This window comes from Acanthaster planci, linkage group LG07, assembly GCF_054643075.1.
Source record: "Acanthaster planci isolate LZ-2023a linkage group LG07, COTS_SCS, whole genome shotgun sequence".
Taxonomy (NCBI): domain Eukaryota; kingdom Metazoa; phylum Echinodermata; class Asteroidea; order Valvatida; family Acanthasteridae; genus Acanthaster; species Acanthaster planci.
Genome location: NC_141783.1, coordinates 15,421,570 through 15,448,152, shown reverse-complemented (window position 1 = coordinate 15,448,152; position 26,583 = coordinate 15,421,570). Strand labels below are relative to the sequence as shown.

Sequence of the window (26,583 nt, the reverse complement as noted above, 5' to 3'; positions counted from 1 at the left end):
ATGAATTTATACTGCTGGCAGCCATGATGTTACTCGGTTAGCCAAGCTTTTCATACATCTCTGTTTCATTCAGCTGTAACCAATCGGCTATCTATCATCACCAGTAATTTTACCGGGCCGGGCCGCATGCATGGTCTACGGTGTGGATTTGCGCCCTCTTGTTTAAATTACGCGTTTTGAGCTCGCGCATGCGCTGTACGTGCCAGTATGCTGTGTAGCAATCTAGCGTAGCTAGCTCCGGCTCCCAAATAAGTGGTCAGTGCAAGTGATGGTTGGCGTGAAGTACTATACTGCGTGATGGATAAAAATACGTGAACATTGGAAATTTATGTAGGTCGTGTTGAGTGTGGCTTTTAAAATGACAACTTAATAAAGATCCATGGATTACAAGAGAGAGTTCCACTCGTGAGCAATCATGTGGCACTTGGTTAACAACAAATACTCCGACGAATTTGTGCCATCTTGGCTGACGGAATTTTTTCACAGTTGGCCACACGTCTCGTACCGGGGCTTCGAAAAGTACAGTTCTACGTTTAACCCCGAAGATCCTAAATACATCCAGGTAACTTCAATTTTGCTTTGTTTTAAGAGGAGCAGGAATGTTTCTAGGTTAAAAAGTTGTAATGTCGAATACGTTGTTTAAAAACCGAAGGAATTTGAATTGAAATCGGGAAGTATTCTACCGTCTAAATATGGTCAAACCGTTCGTTGATGAATCATAGTGAAATCTGTATTGATTACTCGCCCACGGCCGTGCTAATGCACTGTTAGTATTGTTCATTGTGATTACAGTACACTTTTCAGCTGCGCTTGAATGGGCGGGGCCTCTTTCGCTTTTCAATTGCAGTTTTTTTGGTTATTTCTTTGTAAGTGCTAGGCATAAAGAAGAATATGATGAATTTTTTTTAACTTAGTTCTACGTCAGTAGTTGAAAGAAGTAAAGTAAAGTAAATCATTCATGTAAAATGCATAGTTGGTGGAGCTGCACGGCCTGCAGGTATAGTGCTTAGTGGGTAGTGTAGATGTGATTGAATTCTTTTTCTAAAATTCTCTGAAGCACTAACTTTTCAAGAGATTTTTTTTATGGCTTTCCCAGCACGGGGCCACTGTACAAATGTAAACAGAATTTTAGTGTGGTGACTTCAGCATTATGCATACAGTGTACTGAGCAGAACTCACAAATTTCCACACCGATGTGAAGTTGGTTCCTCTTTCCTCATTCAACTGGCGACATTCAGTGCTGAACAAGTAACACTGACATTCAGGGTGCCACACCCCTAGAAATGACGGAGCCTAAACGGGACAAAAAATCCCAAACTGCACCACCTTGCACATCCGTTCACATGTACCTTATTTACATTGTACATGTACATGTACATGCCATTTCACAATGATGTATACACACACAACTCTCTCCCACAGAGGCAACCTGGGGCATAGGGTTTTTTGGGATCAAACAAGCCCAGAAATGTAGGCGAAATCTTTTTACGGCATTATAATTATTTGGTTGAAAACGGTCATTTATATCTGCTGTTTTCATCCAAACTATTTCAGTCAATCGAAATAATAATTAATACATGTATGCATCAAAAAGCCCTAAACTTATTTTCAAAGTGTTTCTGTACACTTTGGTGACCCCCGTTACCTCCATTTCAACCAGGGCGATGCAGTTTTCCAGGGTCAAAACAGCTTTGACTAAAGTCTTGTCTGTGGAGTTCTTTGCTTGCAAACCAGAGTAGGAAAGTGAATGCTTCACACCACACTTTCCTTAAATTAAAATGAAATACCTATGCCCCGCCTAGAGATTACATCGAATCTGATGTCTTTGTTCGTCTCAATCAGCGACGACTCCTGGCAACCCGGGACATGGGTTTTGGGGGGTCAAACAAGCCCTGAAATGTTGGTGGCACAGTTTTTTTTTTGTTTCTTTTGCATTCCATCGTTTCTAGGTACATGCATCTGGAGTGGTCGCCGAATGTCAAACAGTTACTTACTCAACGTTGAACTTCAAACAGTTACTTGTTCAACGTTGAATGTCAAACGTTAAACAAGGAATAATGAACTAACTTCACACCACCAATTTCCATGTGCTTTTAGAATTCTTTAAAGTCGTTGCATATATTTTTAAAATATGTATCGTCGACTTGAATGTGAAAGATGGTTGTTATGCAGCATTGGCCATAAAAAATTAGAACAAAATTTCCGATTTTACAAATAAGTCTAATACATGTGACAGTAATGTTACATGTAGTTTGGGGTTGCAAGATGTGATGTTTAGGAGCTAGGAACTTGATAGAAATCTGTGTTCTGGATGACTGAGGAATAATCATTGATAACCGGTCCCACTCCCTCTTGCATTCAGTGTTATGATGGTCCTCTATGCTGTGGCACTGCATAATTGGTCCAACATTGCGAGTGTCTGTTCAGAGGGCAATCTTTTCCTATTGTTTTGCAGACGCTCATCTTCTGGGGTGCAATCCCAGTGTTGTGGCTACTGGCCAGCCTGTTGTTTGTCATCCTCTACGGAACATGCCACTGCTGTAAGAATAGGAAACGACGGGCTCATCCTGCGCCCAACAGACAGAAGAAGACACAATGTTTGAAGTGGATGATAATTACGCTGGCGTTACTCAGCGCGTGAGTATGCTGCTGCCTTCAACCCGACAATTCCTGTCCCTTAAGTTAGCCCCAAATCTAACTCCGTAAAATCTGCTTCGTCGAGCCCAGGCAGGAATCGAATCATCTGTGGCCTTGGGTGTCCCAGTCTTGTTTTAAAAGAGCAAGGAATTTTCCATTGGATTCCCATCTTGAATGAGTCAGAAGGATTCCAATTATACACGCTGTACAGTGTGCGCGCTAGTGTTGGTGGCGTTGCTTTCCCTCACCATTCAATGTGTATATTGCTTCTTGGAATGGAGCCAGTATTAGGTGTTTTGTCTTTTCCCCCATATGTCAGAAAAGCTCTTTCGCATGATCGAATTTTCCATAAGTACGGTGGAAATTTCCGTGTATCGATTTTAGTGAATTTACAAAGATTCTCTATGTAAGGCAGGATGGAATTGCCTTACCTCTATCCTCGTCAGTGTTTTGCCTGTTTCATAGAGTGGATGATTTCCCATTCTACCGTACCTGTACTTCAGTTTTTCCAAATCACCGATGGATTTTTCCTTTATAAACCTGATAAATGCATTAACTCGTCCCCAGAGGGCAGAAGGTTTGTATCGCTGCGATACGCTCGACTAAACCTTTTGCACATTTGTTGTAACTAAATTGAAGAAACAAAAACAGCCTCTGAGACACCGTGAAGACACCAGCAACGCAAAACCTCCATTGAAAACAAAATTGTAGTCGGTAGCAAGTAATTTGAATCTACTTGCCTAAAGTAAATAGGATGGTGCATCTACAGTTGATTACACTTACTGATATGTGAGGGTTTTTAAACATTGTTTATTGAGTGAAACTGAAGAAATTGGAATTTTTCCCTAGAGATGCATTGAGAGGCCCCTCTAGCCCAGAACACATTTTCAACTCAAGTGCCATGGGCTGCAAATAAATCTTGACATCAAAATCACTTTGCTGAACATTGCATTTGCGTGCAGCGCTAATCAACCTAAAATGCAGTATTCTTATCATGTAGCTAACTCGCCACTTTAAGTAATTGCAGGCATTTTCACGTTTTATTGTCACATAAAAATTTGCTCACAGTACACTTTAACCTTACATACATGTAAGAATGTAGTAGATAATGATCCAGCCAGTTACATGCACATGTACATGTAGAGTCTGTCACCATTATATGCAGTTGTGAAATTTGTTGTACATGTCCATGTGTGTATACATGTGCAAATTGTTGCATTCTGCAAGTAACGATGTGTGTACAATGTACATGTGCCAGTACCTTATTCGTAGTTGAATCTGTGATCAATATCTTGACCAGCTGTACGTTTATTTTTAGAAGTTTCCTTAGCCAATCTGTCACTAAATTTATGTTTTCTTGGCCATGTTGGCCACCCTTGGACTTTAAAAGGACCTCAAACCACTTTTCCTGGGACAAGGACCACAGCTTTTGTTTGTTTGTACTGGAGTTATGGCACCAGTACAGAACTTGCAAAATATGTTAACAATAATATACAGGTACCCAAACATATGCTCCCAGCAATGCCCTTTGTGTGTCTTTCAGAGAACTGACTACATGTATATTATCAAAATAGTTATTCAATAGATGGCTTATCTGGTTTGTTAAACCTTTGCAAACATTCCAGAATTTAACAGCACCATTAAGACTACATGTTACAATATTTTAGATGGCAAGCACCCGGAAGGCATACCGTAACCCAAAAATGTAGTCATGCAATTACATGTACATTTAAGACAAAATCATTCAAGTCTGACCCTTTGGAGTTAATATACATGGAAAAGGTTGTACAGCTTTGTTTTTGGAACTCATTTCAGGTATGGTACATTTATGGCCTTGAATGCCAGTGTGTAGATCAAAGCAACACTTTTGCAATGTCTCCAGTAATCCTTACTACGTGTGCTTGTATTTAAAACGATTCCAGCACAGGTTTACAACAACTATGAAAAATGCATTTCTGTCCATTCTTCCTACTGTGTAGGTAACCCAAAACTGTCAGTTTTCACGTCTTAAAGTACATGTACTTGCAGTGCTTGGAGAGTGGACAGTGTGGTTTGATGTTTAACTTTAAGAACAACGTTTTGCAAGGCTGGCTTTGCTATTTACGTATCACAACAATTTTGTGGTGTGAGCTCACACAAACATACAATAAACATACACATAAAATGTACATGTACGGTATATTGCTTGCGAGACATTTCACAGATCAAAATGTAAATTCCAGATGCTCACCAAAATCAAAGTTCCATTTCTTTAAAATTGAATTGTTTTGAACTTGGAGAGGTGTATTATTATCTGTTCCAATTTTAGCCAGAAATCTTCTGCTCATCAGTTGACTATCATTAACTAATGTTTCAGTTTTAGCCAGAAATCTTCTGCTCATCAGTTGACTATCATTGACTAACGTTTCAGTTTTAGCCAGAAATCATCTTCTCATCAGTTGACCATCATTAATTAATGTTTCAGTTTTAGCCAGAAATCTTCTGCTCATCAGTTGACTATCATTAACTAATGTTTCAGTTTTAGCCAGAAATCTTCTGCTCATCAGTTGACTATCATTAACTAATGTTTCAGTTTTAGCCAGAAATCTTCTGCTCATCAGTCGACTATCATTAACTAATTTTTCAGTTTTAGCCAGAAATCTTCTGCTCATCAGTTGACTATCATTAACTAATTTTTCAGTTTTAGCCAGAAATCTTCTGCTCATCAGTTGACTATCATTAATTAATTAGAAGCATGACTGTATGGGACATGCATGTACACGTCATACAGGGGGGGTGTACAGTGTACATGTTAAGTAATCAAAGTACAGTATCAGAATTTAAAAAATACAGGTACCTTAAGGAATTCCTCCTTAAAAATTACACTTAAAATGAATTAATGCTTAATTAAGTGACTTGTACAGTGTATCTATACCGGCTTAATTATTGTTTAAATGCTTCAATCAATTCATTGATAAAATGTACAAGATTAGCTCTTTTAGTTTCCAAGTATTTTCTGTCACACTAATTCCTTTTTCTCCTCTTTAAATTAATAATCTTTATCACGTTTTTCTTGTTTCACTTATCTTTTCTCATCATATTCAATTGTATATAATGGGGGGGGGCCCTGGCCTTGTACAAGCAGTAGCCTTCTGCCAGCCTCCACTGTTCAGCATGTGCATCAACCAATGTAATTTTACGTCACAAGAAGATAAATGGATGAATGGAAATAAACCAACCAAACCAAACCAAATAATAATAAGAATTTAAACTACATGTACATGTACCAGTCCCATCATTGGACCAATTAAGTTCCTGTGTGCTTTATAACCAGAATTGTGGATGGTACCGGTATATGAAAGTCCACTACATGTGTACATATTCCTGATTATTTCATCTGGAAGTTTCTGTTCGGAAACAGTTGCCCAGATGAGTAAATTCACTGTACCTGGTATGTCGATGAAGTTCATATACATGTACACTGTACATGTACCTGCATGTGCATACATGTACATGTGCATTTTCTCTGCATGTACAAAGTGTATGCAATGTACATGTACACGATCTAACCTGGTCATTTATTTCCTCTTTCCTACTTCAAGTGCTTTCAAATTGCCAGTTCTTATACCAACTTCACAGCATGCTGTGAGGACACTCCAGGCTAATTGGCCATCCCAGGGAGAGCGGCTTGCAGTTCACAAACACTTGTGATGATCCAATCACTGTGTATTGATTGATTGTACTGTCTATATATTCTCTCAGCTGAGATACTGATCGTTGACATCCTATTGATATGTATACTGTATATCATTTGGCACATTGAATACATGTACATGGATACATCCTTTCCAGTAGTTTTCAAGTCCAGGGGTACATCTGTGTGGATTCTGCCTCAGTTGTGTGTCACATACATGTACATGTATATGGGTCATTACACGAAATTCGGGCACAGTTTGTGACGGCGTCCCTTGTTACATCGGTAAAAATAAACATCTTTTTCCCTGCGTGTGGATTCTAAATTGACATTCTTCTAAATCGTGCTAGGATTTTGTAGTGGTGTGCTTCGTCCTTGCTGTATGATATGACTTAATCTGTTATAATGTGAAAATAAAGGGCAATAAAAGTTACCGATGTAATGAGGGACGCCGTCACAAACTCTGCCCGAACTTCATGGAGTGACCCATATGTATACAAGTACCTGTATAAACTTGTGGAAACTAAGTCAGGAACCATAGATTTTAAATGCACATGTACTGTACACGTATGTCGTTTCAGGAAGACAACCCATCACTGTTTAGTTACTGCAGTAGTGCTACACTTTTGAAATCAATTATATTCAACCGTGGCATGTAAAGAAATTCATGCTATTGTGTAACTTTCTAGACTGCACCTTTTTATTATATGGATTGAATGATTTGATGTGTACAATGCACGATCCACTGCACTGCGCAGTGACTCAACCCAGTGACAGAGCAATGTCCATGCACGCTCCTTTTGTTAACAATTGACCATGAATAAATAAACCAGATGGCAGGCTTGACCGTGTGATACTACTTGGGTAGCCTTATGTTTGTATCAGTTTGGTTTGAAGCATTCCATTTTGAGATGAAGTGACATTGAATAACTGACATGGAAGGGTCATGGCATGTGTATGTGGGGCATTTATTAAACTCGCTCTTCTTATACACTGTATGTGAGTAACTTCCTGCCCAGATAATTTCCATGTTAAACTACAGTACTGTAGAACTAGAACTTTAGAAGGAAGGTGAATTCACACGCACAGTTACTGATCTTGTCTTTAGTGGTAGAACAGGGCTTGGAACTTCAGAACGTTTCCTTTTTAAAATCTGCCATTCACTATCATTAGACAAGTACAGACCATCACTGTCATAAGTAAACAACGATGTGTATGGAACCTGGGAGAGTAAAGTCAAATCAAATACCAACACAGGGATGTATATGTACCGTACATGTATCATGCTGTTGGACCGGTGTACGGTACATGTACTTACACAAATGTGCATGTACACATACATAAAAACATACATGTACATACATGTACATTGTATGTGTACCAGTACACAGTGCACGTACGTACATGTACATGTACGTGTACATATACACATGCATGTACATGTACATGTACATACATGTACATGTATACATGTACCAGTACATGTATATTTGTGCTCACCATATTGAGAGCATTGGCCATGTCCTGAGTGCCCTTTCATGTAATTTCATGGAATGCGTCTACAAACTTTGACACAGTATCGGGTACAGTATGCATAGATTTGGGTGCAGATGTACTAAAACATGTACATGTACAGTGTACATGTACATTGGTACATGTATTTGAACTGCCAAAATTTTACTTCAGCTTAGCTTACCATCTATTTGCATATACCCGTATTTAGCCTGAAAGTGTGTGTATATGGTAATTGGTATGTCGTCAAGGACGAAAATCTTCCACCGCTCTAGAATCCTGAAATACTTGTACATGCATGGCCTGAAAATACTGTGGGGACAAGTCATTTCTATCAGGGAACCTTGAAAATGTCTATTGAAATACATGTATATGCAATCCCAACTACAGCTTTACTCATGGAATACTCGAATGAACACCTTTGGGGTATTACGCTTATTAACCCTAACCGCCAAGCATATTGTTTGGATTACAGTACTCAGCATTGTAAAATACTAAGTAATAGCCTAAGCCTTAAGGACCTAGTGCTACAGATTACTACTTCTGGCTTGGTTACTTCCTTTGTTACTTATTACAGAGAACAATAAAGCCATGCATTCATAGTGCCACAGCACTGTGTGGTACATTGTCTTTTCTATTGTATTTTATGGCTTCAGAGAACAATACGGTCATGTCCTCTTACAAGCGGCAGCACTGATTACTACATTTTACTACAAGTAGTAATTTGTTGTATTATGTAGGGTTAGGGTTAATAACACATACAAAATTGAAAAATTCTAGGTACATGTACGGTGGGACAATTCAGTGAATGTACAGTATTATACCAGGAAATGTGCATTAACAGCTTTGGAGGCATAAAGTGACTCATGGCTCAAGTAGACAAACCCTTAGATTTCTGGCAACTCAGGGCTTTTTTAGGAAATGTGTTTCGTCACTAGAACATTGTAAAGGTTTTACAGATGTGCATTTAGCACTCAATCCTTTGTGAGAAGCACATTTGGTACTTTGCATGTGCATGTAGTTTTATTTAGAAGGTTCCAATCAGTATAAACGAAGGATAAATAAGTACTTGACTTGGGCAAGTTTGAATGATGACAAGAACTGGTCAATTTGCCTGGTGACAAGGATACCGTACATTTTGAGCATACCGGTACATGTAGATTACCTAGAAAAATCAACCTGTTGTTTAGGTGTGAGTCAATTCGAATAATTCACTGTTCGAATGTTCAGTCAATTTGACTAAATATCCGAATATTCGATCATGCCGACTAGCGGATTGTTGACGAACAAACCATATACATATACATGTACAAAACCAGTTGCAATGACACACACATTTGTAGGCCCTGCATTTTAATGACTATAATAGCTTCTCACTTCTAGGAATATCTCCAGCCACGATTTACAGGTAGCAAGATTAAACAGACATACAATATTTTTTTGCCCTGTTGAAAATTTCTATTTTTAAAAAACTTTTTAACGAATAATTCACTTTTTGAATCCTAAGATTTCTGTCGCTTTTCATTTGAATGTGCTTGAGAAACAAGCCTCCATAGTGCAATTTTTCTCATTTAAAACAAACAAAAATTTTCCCTTCCTTTTCATGAATTATGTATTTGACTAGTCAAATTTGGAAAACAATATTCGCATATTTGATAATCGATCGAATATTCGGCACTGCCTATATTTGTTGTGAAGACAATAATACCAGTAGGATGTTTAACCTATTACCTGTCCATCTCTACACCTAATTCTCCCCGTCACTTTTTGGAGGGAGATGACACCTATGCATGATCCATTCCTCTTGGAGTGACTGATATTTTTCTTTTTTGACTACTTTTAGAGCATTTGTGGGTGGGGGTTTGTATGGCAACGAGACTACTGCCACCGGAGTGCAGCATTTGGTCCAGTCGGCACAGGATGTCAACAGCACAATAGATACCACCGAGAAAGAGGTACGTGGTAGCAGGATAGAGGCAAGCTTTAGGGTTACAAGAATGGTCCTCAGTGGTACCAGTTTGCACAACAATGCAAAACAAATTTCCCATTATCCTATGTGTAAACAAAATTTCATGTTTTTTTCATCACCAGATCACCACAATATACAATGGCATCACGGTGGATCTAAAAGACAAAGTGGACAGTCTTGAGAAAATCTTCCAGGAGCCCATCGCCAACCTTACAAGGCAACGCATGCTGCAGGAGGAGACGCAGGCTCTGCAAAGCATGGTGGGATGTGCTGGGAAGAACGTCAGCCAGATTGATGCTGCGTACAGCAACAACCTCGATCTCAGCAGACCCACCACAGAAGTCCAGTATTATGAAACGATCAGGTGAGAATTGAATCTTAAAACGCCTTTGCCACATTGTGTTAGGGAAAGGCCAGCGTACACTTAGACACTGTCCCAATTTGCCTGTGTTTTGTTTTATTGTCTTTTGTTCTGGAGGATGCTCAGTGTTCAGCAGGTGTACATGTAAATTGGTATTCTTTCCCAGGAGGTGCGGCACCGGACCTTAATGGCTGTGGGTGCAAGTGTGAGGCAAGGCAGAATCACGTGGGTGCAAATGATCCTTCTTTTGTCCTGGGTCATAACGAGGAGTCGTAAAATGAAAAGGTTGATCGCCCCGTCTTAAAAAATGACACAGTTTTCCTGGGTGCAAATGTGGGTGGGAGCGGCTTTTCAAAGGGTGCCTTTGCACCCATATGACACCCATAGTGCTGCCACTGTTGCCCAGGTACCAGTATCTGCACTCCCGCATTTTTTTTACCAAATGAAAAACAAGAAATCTAGTCTTTTTGTAAAATTGTATTTTCTGTTTGGCTCATTAGCATTATTTACCAACATAACCATCATCAGTATTTACGTTCATCTTCTACCGGGTAGTTTCATCTTGTACATGTAGATGAATACCAACTATTGATGCAAAAAGATGGAGAATATATAAAAAGCAAACCTGTGTCAGAGGCTAGTCTCTCAACAATCTGTATTTGATGATATCATTCCACCTTTGTGCATGCACTGTCTGGCTGCCTGGTTCACAAGGTCCGTGCCCATCATGCTGTCATACATGTACATGTCTTGTATGACTGTTCAACACCTGACGCTTTGTCTCAGGTAGTGCAGCACTGTGCCCTTGTGTGCTCAACACAGAACCCTAAATTTGTAGCAATATACAGTGTACATGATGTACACGCTCATTTTCTCCTGCCAGACTTAGTCAGCCGTACAGTCAGCCATTGCATGCCAGAGACATGTTCATGTACAATGTGAGAAATCAGACTAAGATCAGACATACACACAAACATGTATGGATAACTTGTTCTGCATTTGACAGACTAACCCGTACACATAGGCATTTCAACTGTCTGGCTGTACCGGTATTATAATGAAGGAATGAAATGAATGGTTTGATTTTTTTTTCAAGTTCCCCTTTTGTTACAAGGAATGATGGAATTTTTTTGAGTGATCGTGTAATCTTGGCAAAGGGTTTGTTGTGAAAATTGCATGTACATGTACATACACATCATTGTCATTCGATTTGTGTCTGTATTAGCTGCCGAGTGCAGTATTCTGTTCTAGTGTAATGGCAAAAGAATAATGAAAGGACCGTCAGGTGTGTTCTTAGTAGTTGCAGAAATAACACTTTGGTGATTGTAATACCTGTCTAAGATCTTGTTGGCAATCTGTCCATTTTTGCAAGTACATGTGTAAATATTCACCAGTGCACATGGCAAACAACCTCCGGTGCATAGCACATACCAAATAAGGGGGTCTCAGTTTGGCCAATGTATGACTCCAGACATTTGCGATAATAAGAACAGAAATTACATATTGTATTTATTTTGGCGTGTGGCTGGATATTTTAGTTTTGCCAATAATAACGCATCGTTTGTACGTGCTGACAATTTCCAAGAGACCCCAACAGGAGAGCAGAGCCATTGCTGCAGTGTTTGTCCTGCTCTCAAGCGTTCTTTATCTGGGGTCCAACTTTTGTCAGAAATATTGACAGAGGGTTAAAAAGCAAACCTGTGAGCTGTCAACAAAGGATACCCCAATCAGAAAATTTCCAGAATTGAACATTTTTATCTGCCCTTCAAAATGGTTGACAGCACTCAAATTGTCCAGAGTTCAGTGTACATGTACGTGGATACGTGTTGGGTTTGCATGTGATTGACGAAGTCCTTGCACAGCACAGGATAATGACGATGAATCAAAGTTTCACATCTGGAGTCCCCATACATGTATTGCATGTTCCCTTGGGTGAAAAGTTCAACAGAAACTTTTTATTGATTGAGCTTGTGATAATGACCATACACAGTTTACATCAACAACATCAAATGTGGGCACTATGACTCAGGCAGGCCCTAAATATTTACTTAGTAGCCCAGTAGTGATTAAACATTAATTAAAATGGGAAATTTTCTTTTTATCATCAATTTGTGTGCTTCTCCTTCCTTGTTATATCTCCAAAATAAACGGGAAAATGAACATTGCGCGTGGAATTTTCAAGCACTACATGTGACGTTTTTTGCTTTCTCAAACGTCATGCATTTTTGTCAAAATTCTCGAGCGTCATCAAAATTCCGTCAAATATGACGTTCGCTACGAACATATTGTGTACTCATTATACATTATTGATGCAGCCAAACTTAAAGATTATTTTCAGTGAGTGAAAGGTGGGAGTGATTATAAACGGTAAGAGAATGAAGAGAGCCAATATTATTTCATCATTTTCCATCAATTTTGTGCTCTTTTTTTCATGGCTTATTTTTTTAAAGTTATTTCTTAGGTACTTTAAAATACATCAGTTGAAAAATATACTGGATTCTCCTCGTTGTTGAGAAAGGTTTGAAATCAAGTCTTCGGGTGCAAATACTTTTACGTAAAACTTTAAATTAATTTGACTCCATTTGATTTGCACTGGTAGCCAACCAAAGGCCTTTTCACACTGCAGAGCCAATCCCCGAGAAATAAATCCCCAGGAAAATCCCGGGGATTTTGTACCCCACCAAAACCCTAGTAACGAGACCCATTTGGTAACTCCCGGGGACACAATTTCCAGTGAATATGCACGGTTGTTTCACACTGGCAATCCAACCCCGGGAAAAAGTGTATACGGAAGCTGCTCATCTAGAAGTTTTCAAATGAATTGTGGGCGGAAGTCCTATCCCACAATGATGCGCGCATGCACAAGCAGCTGTTGTTTACATCGCGCAATGCCAGGTTGACGTTACGAGTACGAGAACGGCAGCCCATCTGACCAGTATTTGCATGCTGGTGTTATGCTGTTATAGCATTTGGAACTTAACTGGGGTTAAGTTCAAACCAGCTGACATTCACACTAGATGCTTTTGTCCAGGAAAAATGCTGAACCCTTGGGTTTTCTCTTTTAACCCTACTCCCGAGCAGGGGTAAATATTTCAAACTACAAAGATGTATCTTTGTAGTTTGAATGTGATGCAAGAACCAGACTTGTTCCTGAAAAAATGCAACTTGTACCCTTTAAAGCATTCTTCATTTAATTTGAGACAAACACTCTTGGCTCTCTTGCCTTTGTTTGGAAGCAGTTGAAACTTTCCTGCACACTGAATCAGCATTAAAGAGCCCCCCTCCCCCAAATCTCTCCTTCCTACTTGTATCCTGTTTTCAGATTCCTTAGCAAAAACAGGTCAGCAGCCAAAGTGTCATGGAAAGTACCTTGTAGATTACTGAGGACTGGTTCCTCGCTCATTATTGCCTGGCGCAAAATTTGCTCAGCGGTGTTTTCTACTTTTTTTAAAGGTTGCAATTAGGTCTCATACATGCACGCCTTCATATTTGTCATGACTCATCCATCAACTTGCATCCTGGCAATGCATTTAGAGGCAAATGGGAGAAAACTATATTTTTTTGTATTTCAAGCTGATCCTCAAATAAAATAAAAGTTCCATGCCCGCAAACGTGTACTTTAACTTATACATGTAAATGCTCAAATAATCTTTCTGTCATTCAAATGACATGACATACTGTACTGGTACATGGACATGTACATGTATACTTGTATCCCTAGAACCGGTACTAGGACATGTACATGTATACTTGCATCCCTAGAACCGGTACTAGGACATGTACATGTACACTGTATACTTGTATCCCTAGAACCAGTACTAGGACATGTACATGTATACTTGTATCCCTAGAACCGGTACTAGGACATGTACATGTATACTTGTATCCCTAGAACCGGTACTAGGACATGTACATGTATACTTGTATCCCTAGAACCAGTACTAGGACATGTACATGTATACTTGTATCCCTAGAACCGGTACTAGGACATGTACATGTATACTTGTATCCCTAGAACCGGTACTAGGACATGCGCTGATATGACTGTTTAGTAGACAAAAGCTATCCTTATACATGTAAACTTGACCCACAGTGGTACATGTACATTGTATATGTATATACTTCTGCACCGTAGTTATAGGGACATACACTTGACATTTCACCTCTTTTGTGGGGACCAAAACGTGGGGGGGTCGGACTAAAAAATGTCCCCACAACTCGTTCAAATTTCTCTAACAAAAGAACTTGCCCCCTGAACGTGGTGAATGCCTACCCATGTGTACTCTGTACATTTGTGTATTACCAGGGGTAGTTGTCAGTTTCGTATTGTCATATCTATTCCATTTTGGATAACTTCATGTTTTTTCATTGTTTCCATTTTGTGCATTCAGGTGGGGTGGTTTTATTGGTGTCTTCTGTTTTGAACTGATCATCTGTTTGGTAGTTCTATGTGGAGCCTGCACAGGAAAGAGATGTTCACTTATCAGGTAGGCCTGAGTTTACGCTCACCGGTACCTCTCAGAACCACCACTCTTGAAGAAGAGATTACTTCCACATGGTGTACATGCAGACTTTCTCAGGAAGGCCAAAATAAAAAAAGCCAAGCATCGTTGGCTCTGTACAACAGTTTCACTTTCAGTCTTTGGAAAAACAGCAGGCCTGTAATAATTATAACTTGTGCATGCCTATTCGTTTGCGGGTGGGTATTTAAATGAGTTGACCTCATGTCGCAGGTCGTAAGAGTTAGCCTGCATTAGACTCTTGATGTGCTAGATATTGTGACTTAAGTCGTGTCCGCATTTCCTGGCTACCTGGTATGGCTGTAGCAAACAGTTGAAGCTGTTAAAGCCAGTGCCTGCCATAGCCTTCTGTGCTATCGCCAGCCATAGCCAGTCATTTTGGACCTGGCCAATGGTACATTAGTTTTATATGTACTTGTACATGTACCTCAGCCTGATGATGTTACGCATGGAGCTTATAACCTGGGGAACATAAAGGGTGCATTCCACCTTATGGTTCCATCTCATCATTCTTACCGGGTAGTTATTGTTATTTTCTTACTTGGATCAGTTGTTTTCATTTGGCCAACGTCCAATATGGCCACGATAGATTTGTCGTGCCAATCTGCTCTCAAATGTGGAAGGTTTTGCTTGCATTGCTGCAAATTAAAACATACCTATTTCCTTGTTGAGATTCAGCTGTAATATTTAGCCAAATGTTTTCACGTATGCGCCAAAAAATCTCAGTTATGCATAAGAATATTCCCCCACTATCTCACCTCGCCGACCAAGGTACTGCAGTCACTTTTTTCCTCCTTACATCAAGTGTATTCACGAGTATTTAACCTTCAAGGAGAGAACTTGCAGCATTTGAGCATGGTGTGGCTTTCTACTGGTTCACCAATGTTATCCATTGGGGTGAATGAACAGCCTGAAAGGAGAGCAGTGTACACACGTACATGTACACTTGTAACATGTACATGTACATGTGTGTAGGCCTTCATCTTGTACACTGTACATGTACATCTTATGTATGTTGATTAAAGCTCTGCATACATTTACATGTACATGTGTACTGCAACGTTGTATCACACTGGCTAGTGCATATTATGACATGCAGATCCCAGGCAGTAAAATATTATTTGCATCGTGTAAGTTAAGTCTCTTTGTGCATTCATGGGGTGTTGTGCGTACATGTACAGCACTGTAAAGCTTGTTGGAAATACTGCAGTGTAATTACCAGTGGCTGTTTGTGTGTGTGGGAGGGGGGGTTGAGGTCTTGTACTGTTATTAGAAATCTTTGGAAACTTAATTGTCATTTTTGTGAAATGCTTAGACATACACTGTACGTGTATTTCTTACTGCTCTAGATATTTGTGTCCCCCTCCCCTTAAAGAAATAACAGACTTTGGTTGAGGGAACATCTGATGCCAAACCGTTTGAAGAAAATTAAAGGGGCCATTCCCTTGTCGATGGGACCCAGTAGCGACTTTCTTCTTTATCCTTGATTAGATTCAGGTTGATTGTGTCTGCAATAAGCAGCAGGTACCCGTAGTGAATTGGTGTTGGGGAATTATCTGCAGGGAAGTCCCACTCAGGATTCCACTCATGAGTAATGAAGCATTTCCTGTTTGCCTTAGTTTTCAGGAAGCAGTGTGTCCCAAATGTCTGTAAACTCAGGGAGTTTGCCAAATTGGCAATTCAAAAATTCATCTCTTAACTTCTAAAGAGATTGCTGCTTCTTAGTATATCACACGAGAGCAAATTTGTCATCTGAGTGGTTGAACAAGCTTTCCAGCTTAACAATTTAGGACATTAATTCCTCTGTAGAAAAACATACATGTATTCCATTGATGCCATCTCTTGTCTGCTTCAGCAGAAAACCAATTGCCTTACAAGTGAAGCCGACATGTACATGTATGTACCACTCCTCTCATGAATAATTCATCCAAAATATGCAAATTGATTAATGGAAACCTCCCAACCAGAGCAGTAGACCCTTGAAAGATATGGTACAATCCTGCCAGGGGCATCTTCTGAAGATAAAGCACTACTTGACTACGGGCTACAAGCTAATGGGTTATTCTCCTGTCCACTTCCATTTCTTGGCCCAGATTAAAGATGCACTGAGTGTCATATCGTCTATTATAAGCCATTGACCTCTTCTGGTGCCTCCATCCTTGTTTACATACAGGTGTGGTACATGTTTGTGTCTTTATCACGTTTGTCACTGTCACAAAGATTTTTCTTTTGTTTTTTAATGCCATGTTGGTTGAAATAGATGGAGTAGTTTTTGCGTGATAGTTTTTACATGATATACATGTACCGGTACATTTAGTTTTAAAATTAAATTTGCAGGGTTAGCATTTATTTGTATTCATTTGTTTAATCTGCCATTTTTTTCTATGGTGAAAGTAAGTAAGATTATCATCCAGTACGCCACATGTACAATGTACATGTGATTTTTGAAAATTTGCAGAGATTCTTAGGGATAGGTATTCGCTTGTAGAAAGATACCTCTAAGTTGACCCATGTACATGCATCTTCTGGCTTTTTTGGGGGGGGTTTGCCACAAACCTCTCATGTTTAATGATCAAGTTTAACGATCTGTTGAAGTAAGTTTAGAGAGAAAATATCAAATTGTCAAGCTCATGCCCTGCTGGGAAATCAGTGGGGGGGAAAAAATACATCCTTCAACCTTGGGATCCCACGGGGTGGCTGAAAGCAGGCTGCATGCAAGAAGAGACCTCTAGGACTCGGAAACAACGTCGCTGGGTTGCCCGTGGGAATGGCAGAGCTGGCTGCATTCCAAACACCCCAGACTTTGATGTTCCTGCCCTGGGAACCCAGACTGCCAGTTCCTGATTGCCTGGTTGGCTTTTCCAATTCCATAGAGCCCGGGCCTGCTGGCTTGGAGGCTTGATATACTGTATTATGTATGCCTCAGGAAGCCTAGTCTTAGATAGAATTGTTGTTTGATTACAAATTAGTGTCGTTTGGACCATTAGTGTAATCAGATCATCCAATTTTTGTCCAGAAGGTTTTATTTCATTTCCTGATCACAAAGAACATTTCTGTTCTTTTGGTTTTTCATGGAGCTCTGGTTATGATATTGCTCCTCCACCTGTAATTTTTTTCTGTGGATGCTTTTGCAGGTTTGAGAACATTCTGCTTTTAACTACAGATTTATTTTTTTCAACTTCATATAAGTGGAGCACATAAAGAGTGTTAGGGTGGTCTTTTATTGGGTGTTGCATGTTTGACAGGATTGTGTACGTACATGTACATCTACATGTATGCAGCTACATTTACGGCCCTTTCCATATGTGACCTGTCACTGCAAAATGAGCTGCAAGTCGGAATTTTCAAAAACTGATATGTTGGTATTTTTTATTCAGCAGGAAGAGAGCTTTCCAGTGGTATGTACATGGAACACTTAGGGTAAAAGTATCAGGTGACAATGTGACATTATTCTGGCAGCGTTGCGTCTTTGTTCCTGACATTGTTTCAACATTTCAGACCAGGCACGAATAATAACGAATAATTGCTGAGAAAAAGATATTTTTAAATATGTGATTCTGGGAAATATTTGGAATTAATAGGAGACGGGTTTCTCTTTCCAAATATTACAAAACCCAAAATTGACCCCCACTTCAATATGACTTAGAACACTCAAAATAGGAAATAATACAATGCGACTTTACACTCATTTTGTTGTGACAGATCACATATTTCAGGAATGAAGGCCGACAGGTGCTGTTTTGAACATGCGTCAAGATGTACATGTAGGCCAATTTTTAATGATTGTATGGGTCATTGCATGTATGTTGGAACATAAACTCGGTTTAATCAGTTTGGTGCAATAAGAAAATGCCACCTGATTTCTGAGAAACCGCGAGTCTTGGTAGACCCAACATTATACAGAGTTATGGGACTGCTAATCATCCTGGGAGCAAGTCAGTCATTCAGAGGAGATGAGATAGCCCACTGAGATTGTAGAAGAGTCGCGTTTCATGAATATGCTCATCTGGGATGACAGGTGACATCAGGTGTGAGTAATGAGCTTGTGCACCGATGCGGTCGCTGACGTGTACTTTCCCTTGCAGAGCTCGTTGTGAGGTCTTGGTCGTGTCTGTGTAGCACAGTGAACCATGATGATGCAGCCAGACTCATGACTTATTGAGGATGTAGATCAGTGTTGAATTTGGTAAAATGTGAAGCAAAATTTTTACCACGCTATCTTACCGTTCAGCCAACAGCCTCTTGAAAGAGAACCATTGAGGTGGGCAGCATTTTGAAAGCATCAATCGTGACTGACTGAATGTGTAAAACATGCATGTGTGCTTGTCATTGACAAACTCAAGAATGAAATCGTCCTTAAATTTTGTCAAATATTAAGAGATCTCTCACCTTTAAGCACTGGTACATGTGTAGAGAGAGTATAGAGGGGGGGCTTCAATATAAACAGTACACGCACTGCGGTGTGTAGTCAAGAGGTGTTTACATAGGCATTTATGAAGAAACTAATATATTTACATGTACATGTATTATTGCTTTTCAATCGTAGGAAAGAGTTTATTTCTTGTAAGACAATTTTGAAGTGAACTCCTGAAAAAATATAGTTCGATTGGAGAACCCCGTTGCAACGTACGTGTACATGTTATGCTGTGCAAAGATAACATTTACAGGTACATGTATGTATTTATGATTTCATAATAGCACAGTTCATGTTCACTCAGTTCATTCCTGCAGTCTATAACGAAACATTCCATACATGTACATGTACGTCCTCCTTGGAGTTTCATTTCAACAGCCGAATAACACCTTGCCATGCTATGGAAACTCATTAAGCTCCATGCTAGCACCTACATGTACGTGTACCTATTTATGTACCTATTTTATACATGTGTAAAACTCAACCGGTGCACATTGCTGGTAAGCTGTAGTGGTTTATTAAATGACTGCAGCTTTTGTTACTGGACACAGTACCTCATTAGGGTGAAAAAAAAAGGATGGGAAAACTGTGAAGAGCAGAACTTAAGACCACAAATTACCAAGGGGTAACTTGTCTAATAACCCTAACCCCCAGGGTGTATGTAAAATCATATTGAAGTTGGAGGACTTGGGACTGCTAGGGATAAGGAAAAGAACAGACGTAAAAATGTGGTAATGGAAGTACCGGTAACATTCAAATCCATTCAAATGCTGCTGAAATAGGCTGATTTTTGGCTGAGCGATGATTAGGGTAAAGCCACTTTAAACACCGTGGGATATCTCCAAAATGCGAACTGATAAATGCACATGTACAATGTTTGTGTACACTTAGGATATGAGAAGTTTTAATAAGAACCCCAGAAATGCTTCAGTGAACAATGAGAAATGTGGACATTGTAGGCAACTGAGCCCGTCATGTACATGTACCCGCATGAAACCAAAAACCTCAGAGGAAGTTAATCACATTCGATGCCCTAACATGCGATAGCCAGAGAAGTGCCAGGAGCTGCACTTAAGGGAGGTTCATTCGGCGGACAGTGGACACCAATTTCTCCAGCTATGTCAAGTTAGCACCCAAATGAATTCAATACTTTTTCCCACCTCAGCATTACCGCGTGATTGCCACGGGGCAGATTAGTCAGTCTGGGAGATTCCAGCGTCTCGCTGCCCTTAAAAAAAAGAAGAAAAGAAATGGGGGTGGGGTGGGGGAGATTTTCCCGTCTGCAGGTTCCAGGATGAAAATTTATTTATAAGATAATAAAGAGGTTTGCTGTTTCTCTGATCGGTTGGAAAGCACCGTCCAATCTCGTTAGGTCGACTATCGAGTTCTCATTACTGCGCATAATTGATGGGATTCGGCTGGCCTGGCATGCGCTGAAGCTGTTGACACTCTCGGGCTCAGGTAAAAACTCGGCGGAGGGAAGACGATTCGTCAGGATAGGTGCCTCCATCGAGAGATGGACACGCACTGATGGGTCACCGATAGAGAGATGCGTTAGCAGAGGGAAGACATCCGGGGTTGGTTATCTGGAAATTAAAAATTGTCATCGAGCTTTCCTGGGAGTTTCGAAAGATGCGGTTGAGAGCGGGAACGTGTCGTGGGTGGATAATTGAGATATATGTATCAGTTTCAGTTTTTTTTTCTTGGTTAAGTTAAAGACCAGTCTCAGCATACATGAATGATAATGGTACACCACAAAGGCACTATGCAGAGACAGAGGAGAGTGCCTCAGTTATTCGACAAGTAAAAATGAATAAATTAAATGCGGTCTTGAGTTTTCTGTTTTCATCTTACTTGTGTTGTGATTGTAGAATGAATTGTTAACATTTGCGTCAGAATGATGTACGGAAAAATTCAGAAAGGAAAGAATGTTACTAAAAGAGGGTTGACCATTCACTGTCTTGAACAATACAGTAAGAGCCCAAAAGTGAAGAATGTTAATCGAGCAGAAATTTTCTTTTTCCGTGAAATTCATCTTAGTAAGCATTTTACAAATGAGGCGATGTGTACATGTACATATACATGTATGTTTACATGTGATCATGTACCCGTTTTGCAAGAGATGGTTTGAATCTACATGTATGCAGAATTGAAACACTGCAGACTGGAAACCTGTCCACCAGACCTTGTCCATTTCACGGACCCATACCTGCAGGATTACTTGTCCAAGATTGTTAATCCAGGCAGGAGGATAGATGAGGAAGAGGAAGGTGGACATGACCCTTCTAAGTCATACTGAGTGTCACTGGGGGTTTGTCCTCGGGAATAGTGGGAGACGGGGACTGAGCTCGAGGAACTCTTTCATTATTTCATTAGACATTCCTCATTGGGCCCGGGGCAAACAGTGAGTCCTGCAAGGAAATCCCCTTCGAAAATAACAAGTGCAAGTAAGCGAGCAGTTAATGCGTCAGGCCTACTACTCATTTAAGGTTTATCCTGATTCAGTTGATGCTAAATCTCGACCCTGTAGCTGCACCCCCTTTTGAATTTATTTAGTGAACTATGAATTAAAATAATGCACACATCTGGTTTTGGGGTTAGACTTTCAGAGACGAACATTTCTGGAGCGGAGTTCAATCTCCAGTTTGTACAGTGTGATAAACTTTCTTTGGAATTTCATGTACATGTACATGCAAGAGGAATTGATAATAACAAAATTAATGACAACGAAGAGAAAGAAGACAAACATTTTTGATATTTTTGTTTAACACTGTGTTTAAGTACAATGGGACACACCTCCATAACAAGCTGCTCTCAGTTGAGCGAACAAATCAAATTAAACAATTGAAATGTGACATATTTCTACAGAATTTCTGTCGAAGAATCTTTGTGTTACCTGAAAGGGTACGCTGACACCACTTGCTTCTTGGCAGACTTGTATGTAGACCAAAATTGCTTAATATTCTGTAGCATCTGTCTCAGCACCAATACTTATGGGCACGGTTGAGGGGTATTTATATCAAAGAAGTGGTCAGCTTGTCTGTACAGGAAACCATGGACTCACAGGAGAGCGTGTCCCTTGTTGACGTGGTCTACTGAGTGATACATTACACTGATGTATAGATACATGTACATGTACATGTACCTGTAGATCTAGGCAAACTGATTTACTGTCAGATTTGATATGGCAGAAATATTTACATAATCTTCCACATGGCAATGGAGATATGTAAATTCTGTCTTGTTCCCATGGTTACTGAAAATGGTAATGTCTAAAATGTGCGGAGGCTTTTATCATGTAGCCCACATAGCTTGTGTCTGAAAGAAATCAGTAGGCACTGTTACATGTAAATGCATATACTGTATCTCAAATTTTTGGGTCAGAGAATTAAACTTTGGTCCATTGACACATATCAGTGTGTTGGACTTTTTTTTTAGTTTTAGCTGAGTATAAAAGAAATTTCATCTGAAGTACAGAGTGGGGAACAGTGAAAAGAATTGATGTATTGAAAACCTTCAGGGCCACAACCTTAACATCTGGAGATCCCTCATAAGTTCATCAGGGTGATTTGGACTATCAACAAATAAATTTCCTTCAATCTTCATGGGCCTGGACTGAACATCACACCCTGTGCACTTGTCTTTCCACCTGTCCTTGCACCTGGTGCATTGGACATGCTGGCTTCCCTCTTGAATGCAACAGATGTTTGGCCACGACAGAAAAAAGAGCATTTGGATGTGTTTTCTTTCTTTTTTTCCTTGTCACAAATCTAAGTGAACTTCTACCTAAATATAGTTCACTGAGCATTTTGCAGCTCCGAAGGCCACAAACACAACACGTCATCAGGTGGTTACTCATGCAGGAGATTTCTTGTTTTTCTTCTTCCAAACTTGGTCGTGTACCTAGTGTGTAAACTACTCCACCTGCCAAGCTAAAAATACATTTTGGTTGTCACTGGTTTGTACGGTATGTGCAAGGCTGATATTTCTATTAAATGCCGATAACAATGCTCTGAGTCAGTTCGTGACTGCACCAACATGTACATTGTGAATGATTCTGAAAGGAAAGTACGTGAGTTACTTTGTTGAACTCACTAGCTAAATATTTCTGCTGGCTAATGGTAAAAAAAATTACCTTTTAACCCTTCATTGTAAATTGAGAACAGTTCAGAAGATACTTCGACAGAAAAAGGGGTGAAAGTTTCTTATCAGGATGGCAGAATTTGAGACATGTATTAAGTGATTAACTTTGCTGGTAATCTTTAGCATTACTCTTGTGGGGAGGAAAATGCATGGAGGCCTTATTTCCTTTATCTGTTTCTCTGAAGCATGAAATGCCATGGAAATTCCAGCATATCACAGAGAGCGAAGATTTTCTGATTTGCTTCAAATTTAAGTCTGTCGAGTGAATGAGTTTCGCTTGCAGTGTGAGGTCTTTTTGTTTCAAAAGGTAATTTTTCAGTACTGCTGGACATTTGCAAAAAATGGTGGGCGTTTGATAAAAGTTTCAATTTTAATTTCAGATTGCATCACTATAGAAGAGTAAATGTTATTGTAATAAAAACACTGTCACTTTCGTTTTCACCGGCAATGAGCATTGTATTCAGCATTCTACAGTACATGTAATTATTCTACTTTTATATCCTCCTATACAGTGTACATGTACATGTACAAAGCTTGCACTAGTCATGTTTTTCTTTGAAACAAATCCTGATTTTTTTGGTGTTCTAGTCATTTTCGGTTGTAATAATACGGTATATTAATGTCTTTCCTTTAATATCTGTTAAGATTGTGCATTTTATCAAAATGTTTTGGTGGAGAAGCAGTAAGGGGAAGATTCTTTGTTTAACTGAAATTTATATGTGAATGAATTTGAAAGATCCTTAAAGGTTTTGTGACACTTTATTTAATTGTAATGTTCTCTCTTTTTTCCTCAACCTCACCTTCTGCTGTCTGCCACCCTGTCTTCCTTCCCCTCCCCCTTTCAAATCTGTGGCCTTTATTCAACAGCTCGGCCATACTGTGTGTAATTGGCATGGTGATAGTCTGGTGCTTGGCTGCTGCTGAAACATTTGTCTCACTGGTGAGTTGTATCACATTGTGACCATTACCTTTTCATGATACGAACGAAATTGAAATCGGAGTACATCTGGTGCTACAGTTTCATTCTGGCCTACCAGCAAAATAATAAGGAACATTGCACTTTGCTTAACATCATAACATCATTTGCAGTGACCAAGGTAATTACAGGACAAATATTACTAATCAATTAACCCTCCTATGCTAAGATACATTCTTGACACAGTTGTCATATCAGTCAAAATCAGTCAAATTTCCCATATGTGTCTGTGTACTGGGGGAAATCAAGTGGAAGGCATTTGTGACTGTTCTTGATGGTTAAAAGAGAGGGAAGGTTAATATTAATGCTGCATGCTGTGATGTGGTTATCTTAGGTCTTTGCCAACAGCATCTTACCCAGGTCGCACTTGTCCCCCAATAGTGCAAAGACTGAAAATCTGGGAAGTTTACAATATCCCAGCTAAAAACTGGAGTTCACTGACCCTTTCCTAAGCTTTGAGTGAAGATGTTAATTTGATGTGATTTCCTGTTTATTCGCAGTGAGCAATAAGTTCTTGTGATACAGGTATATGCTTAAAAGTAGTAAAAGAATTTGATTACCAGCTTTTCCTAGGGTATTTTAATGGAGATGCCAACAGTTTATATAAATTGCTCAGCTTGAAAAAAAATGTTTTGGAGGATAACTCAGTGTTTTATTACAAGATTGTAGCATGCTGTGCATGTACATTATAGAACCCTTTACCTGAAATAACGTCCAAACTTAGGATGCCATCCGTTGTCTTCCAACTGACATGTAAATGTTCAGATGCTGAAGTTAAACGTCCAATATAAATGATGTTTGAGGTTATAACATCACCATTTGGCCGAACTGAGTTTGAAGCTTGTCAGCAGGGGTGTGTGGCAATCCAGCGTGTGGACATTTGAGGGAAAGGTCAGAGGGCAGCATGTTATCAGCGAGACTCAGATACGTTGCGAATGAGGAAAACTGTAGTCTGCTGTAAGGAAGAACTTGCACCAGGCATCTCTTGGTTTAAACTTTATTTTTCTCCATAAAATTAATTGGACCCATAGCAATGTTCTTCGTGCCTTTGCAGGGTGTGAGCGATTTTTGTGCTGATCCAGACACCTTCATTTTCAAACAAGCCAAGATGTCAACGGACTTGACAGATGGTATGTAATGAAGTTGGCAGTGTGTTCCGATTGAATGTGACATCCGAGATACAAATTGCAAACTTCAATCCATGACTCAACCCCATGCAAGCATGCTCAGCCTTGTAATGTGCTTTTTCTCACAGGTTTTCAGACAGCACTGAGCACGCACTGTCTGTGAAATAGAATGTTGGATGGATACCACACATGTAATGCCCGGGGGCGAGTCCAACATTTACAAAAAGCGGGCACCCAGCATATACGGGAGGGGGGGATTTTTTAGCAGTAATCTCCATCTTTAATGCTTTTTAATAACCTGTCAAGAGCATAAGAAGAAAACAGGGAAGGGAAAAGGTGGGGAAGGTGGAAGGGGCATCTCTTAAAAATACAGACACTAGGGAGGCATGGCCTGCCCCATGTGAGCCCCATCGTTCTGGATCCCCTGTTTATGCCCATTATTGATGTCACATGACTGTGTGTACCTTACATCGCAGGATCAAATCTCAGTTGAGTGTCAAATATGCTGTCGGTTGGCTGGAATAAGAAAGTTATTGAAATCCAGAAGTGAAAATTTGAAAAGTTGGAATGCAGTATTTACCAATTTTTACAAATGACAATATCGCTTTTCTGTGAATTTCCTTTTTATTAGAGAAGCATTTGACTTGACGTGAAATGCACACATGTACATGTAGCATATGAACTACAAGATACAGTGTTTCTGTGAAGTGGAGAAACCCTCACTCTGGAAAAAGTCACCAAACCCTCAAGGATTTTGTGTTTGTCACCTTTTAAATGCCACAAGTACTGTACTGCAAAAATCTTCATATCTGTTCCCTTCACAATGCTTCTATTATCCTGTCGGCAGAGTTTCTCAAGTACTACATGAAATGTGGCCAAACAGCGAGTCCTTTCAGCAAGGTAGGTGGATGCGATGGACCGCTGGGACAGATTTGATCGGTCATGCCAACTGTTCTGTGAATAAACAATGGCAAAACGTCAGAGCTGACTGAACTAGTCATTCGGTGCTTGACATGTGTATTTCCGCAGGGTGGAATCTGTTTACCTGAAAGATAGTGGTCCTTGGTTTTTCAGTGAAAGATTTCAGGAAATAAATTACTCAGTTTAGTTGCCCCTATAGATGGTTGGAGATATGGCTCTCACTATTCAAATCCAGCTGCAGTTTCATTTCATGCACAGCTTCGAGGAAATGGAAAATGCGAGGTTGCCCTTTCCTGTTTACATAGCTGACATAAGTTGCCACGAATTTCC

The 26,583-nt window shown here is 39.8% G+C and overlaps 1 protein-coding gene across 2 annotated transcripts in view; it reads left to right on the top strand.

The window, feature by feature from the left end:
* Window positions 1-237: 237 nt before the first annotated feature.
* The window catches only part of LOC110980255 (protein tweety homolog 2-like), a 39,404-nt gene continuing 13,058 nt past the window's right edge, over window positions 238-26,583 (top strand). For both annotated transcript variants that reach the window (XM_022236771.2, XM_022236770.2), the window contains exons 1-8: window positions 238-562; window positions 2,456-2,637; window positions 9,666-9,777; window positions 9,914-10,155; window positions 14,544-14,639; window positions 24,097-24,169; window positions 25,260-25,335; window positions 26,180-26,232. In XM_022236771.2, the coding sequence (XP_022092463.2) occupies window positions 416-562; window positions 2,456-2,637; window positions 9,666-9,777; window positions 9,914-10,155; window positions 14,544-14,639; window positions 24,097-24,169; window positions 25,260-25,335; window positions 26,180-26,232 (981 nt within the window). In that variant the 5' untranslated portion in view covers window positions 238-415. The remainder of the gene's footprint in view (window positions 563-2,455; window positions 2,638-9,665; window positions 9,778-9,913; window positions 10,156-14,543; window positions 14,640-24,096; window positions 24,170-25,259; window positions 25,336-26,179; window positions 26,233-26,583) is intronic.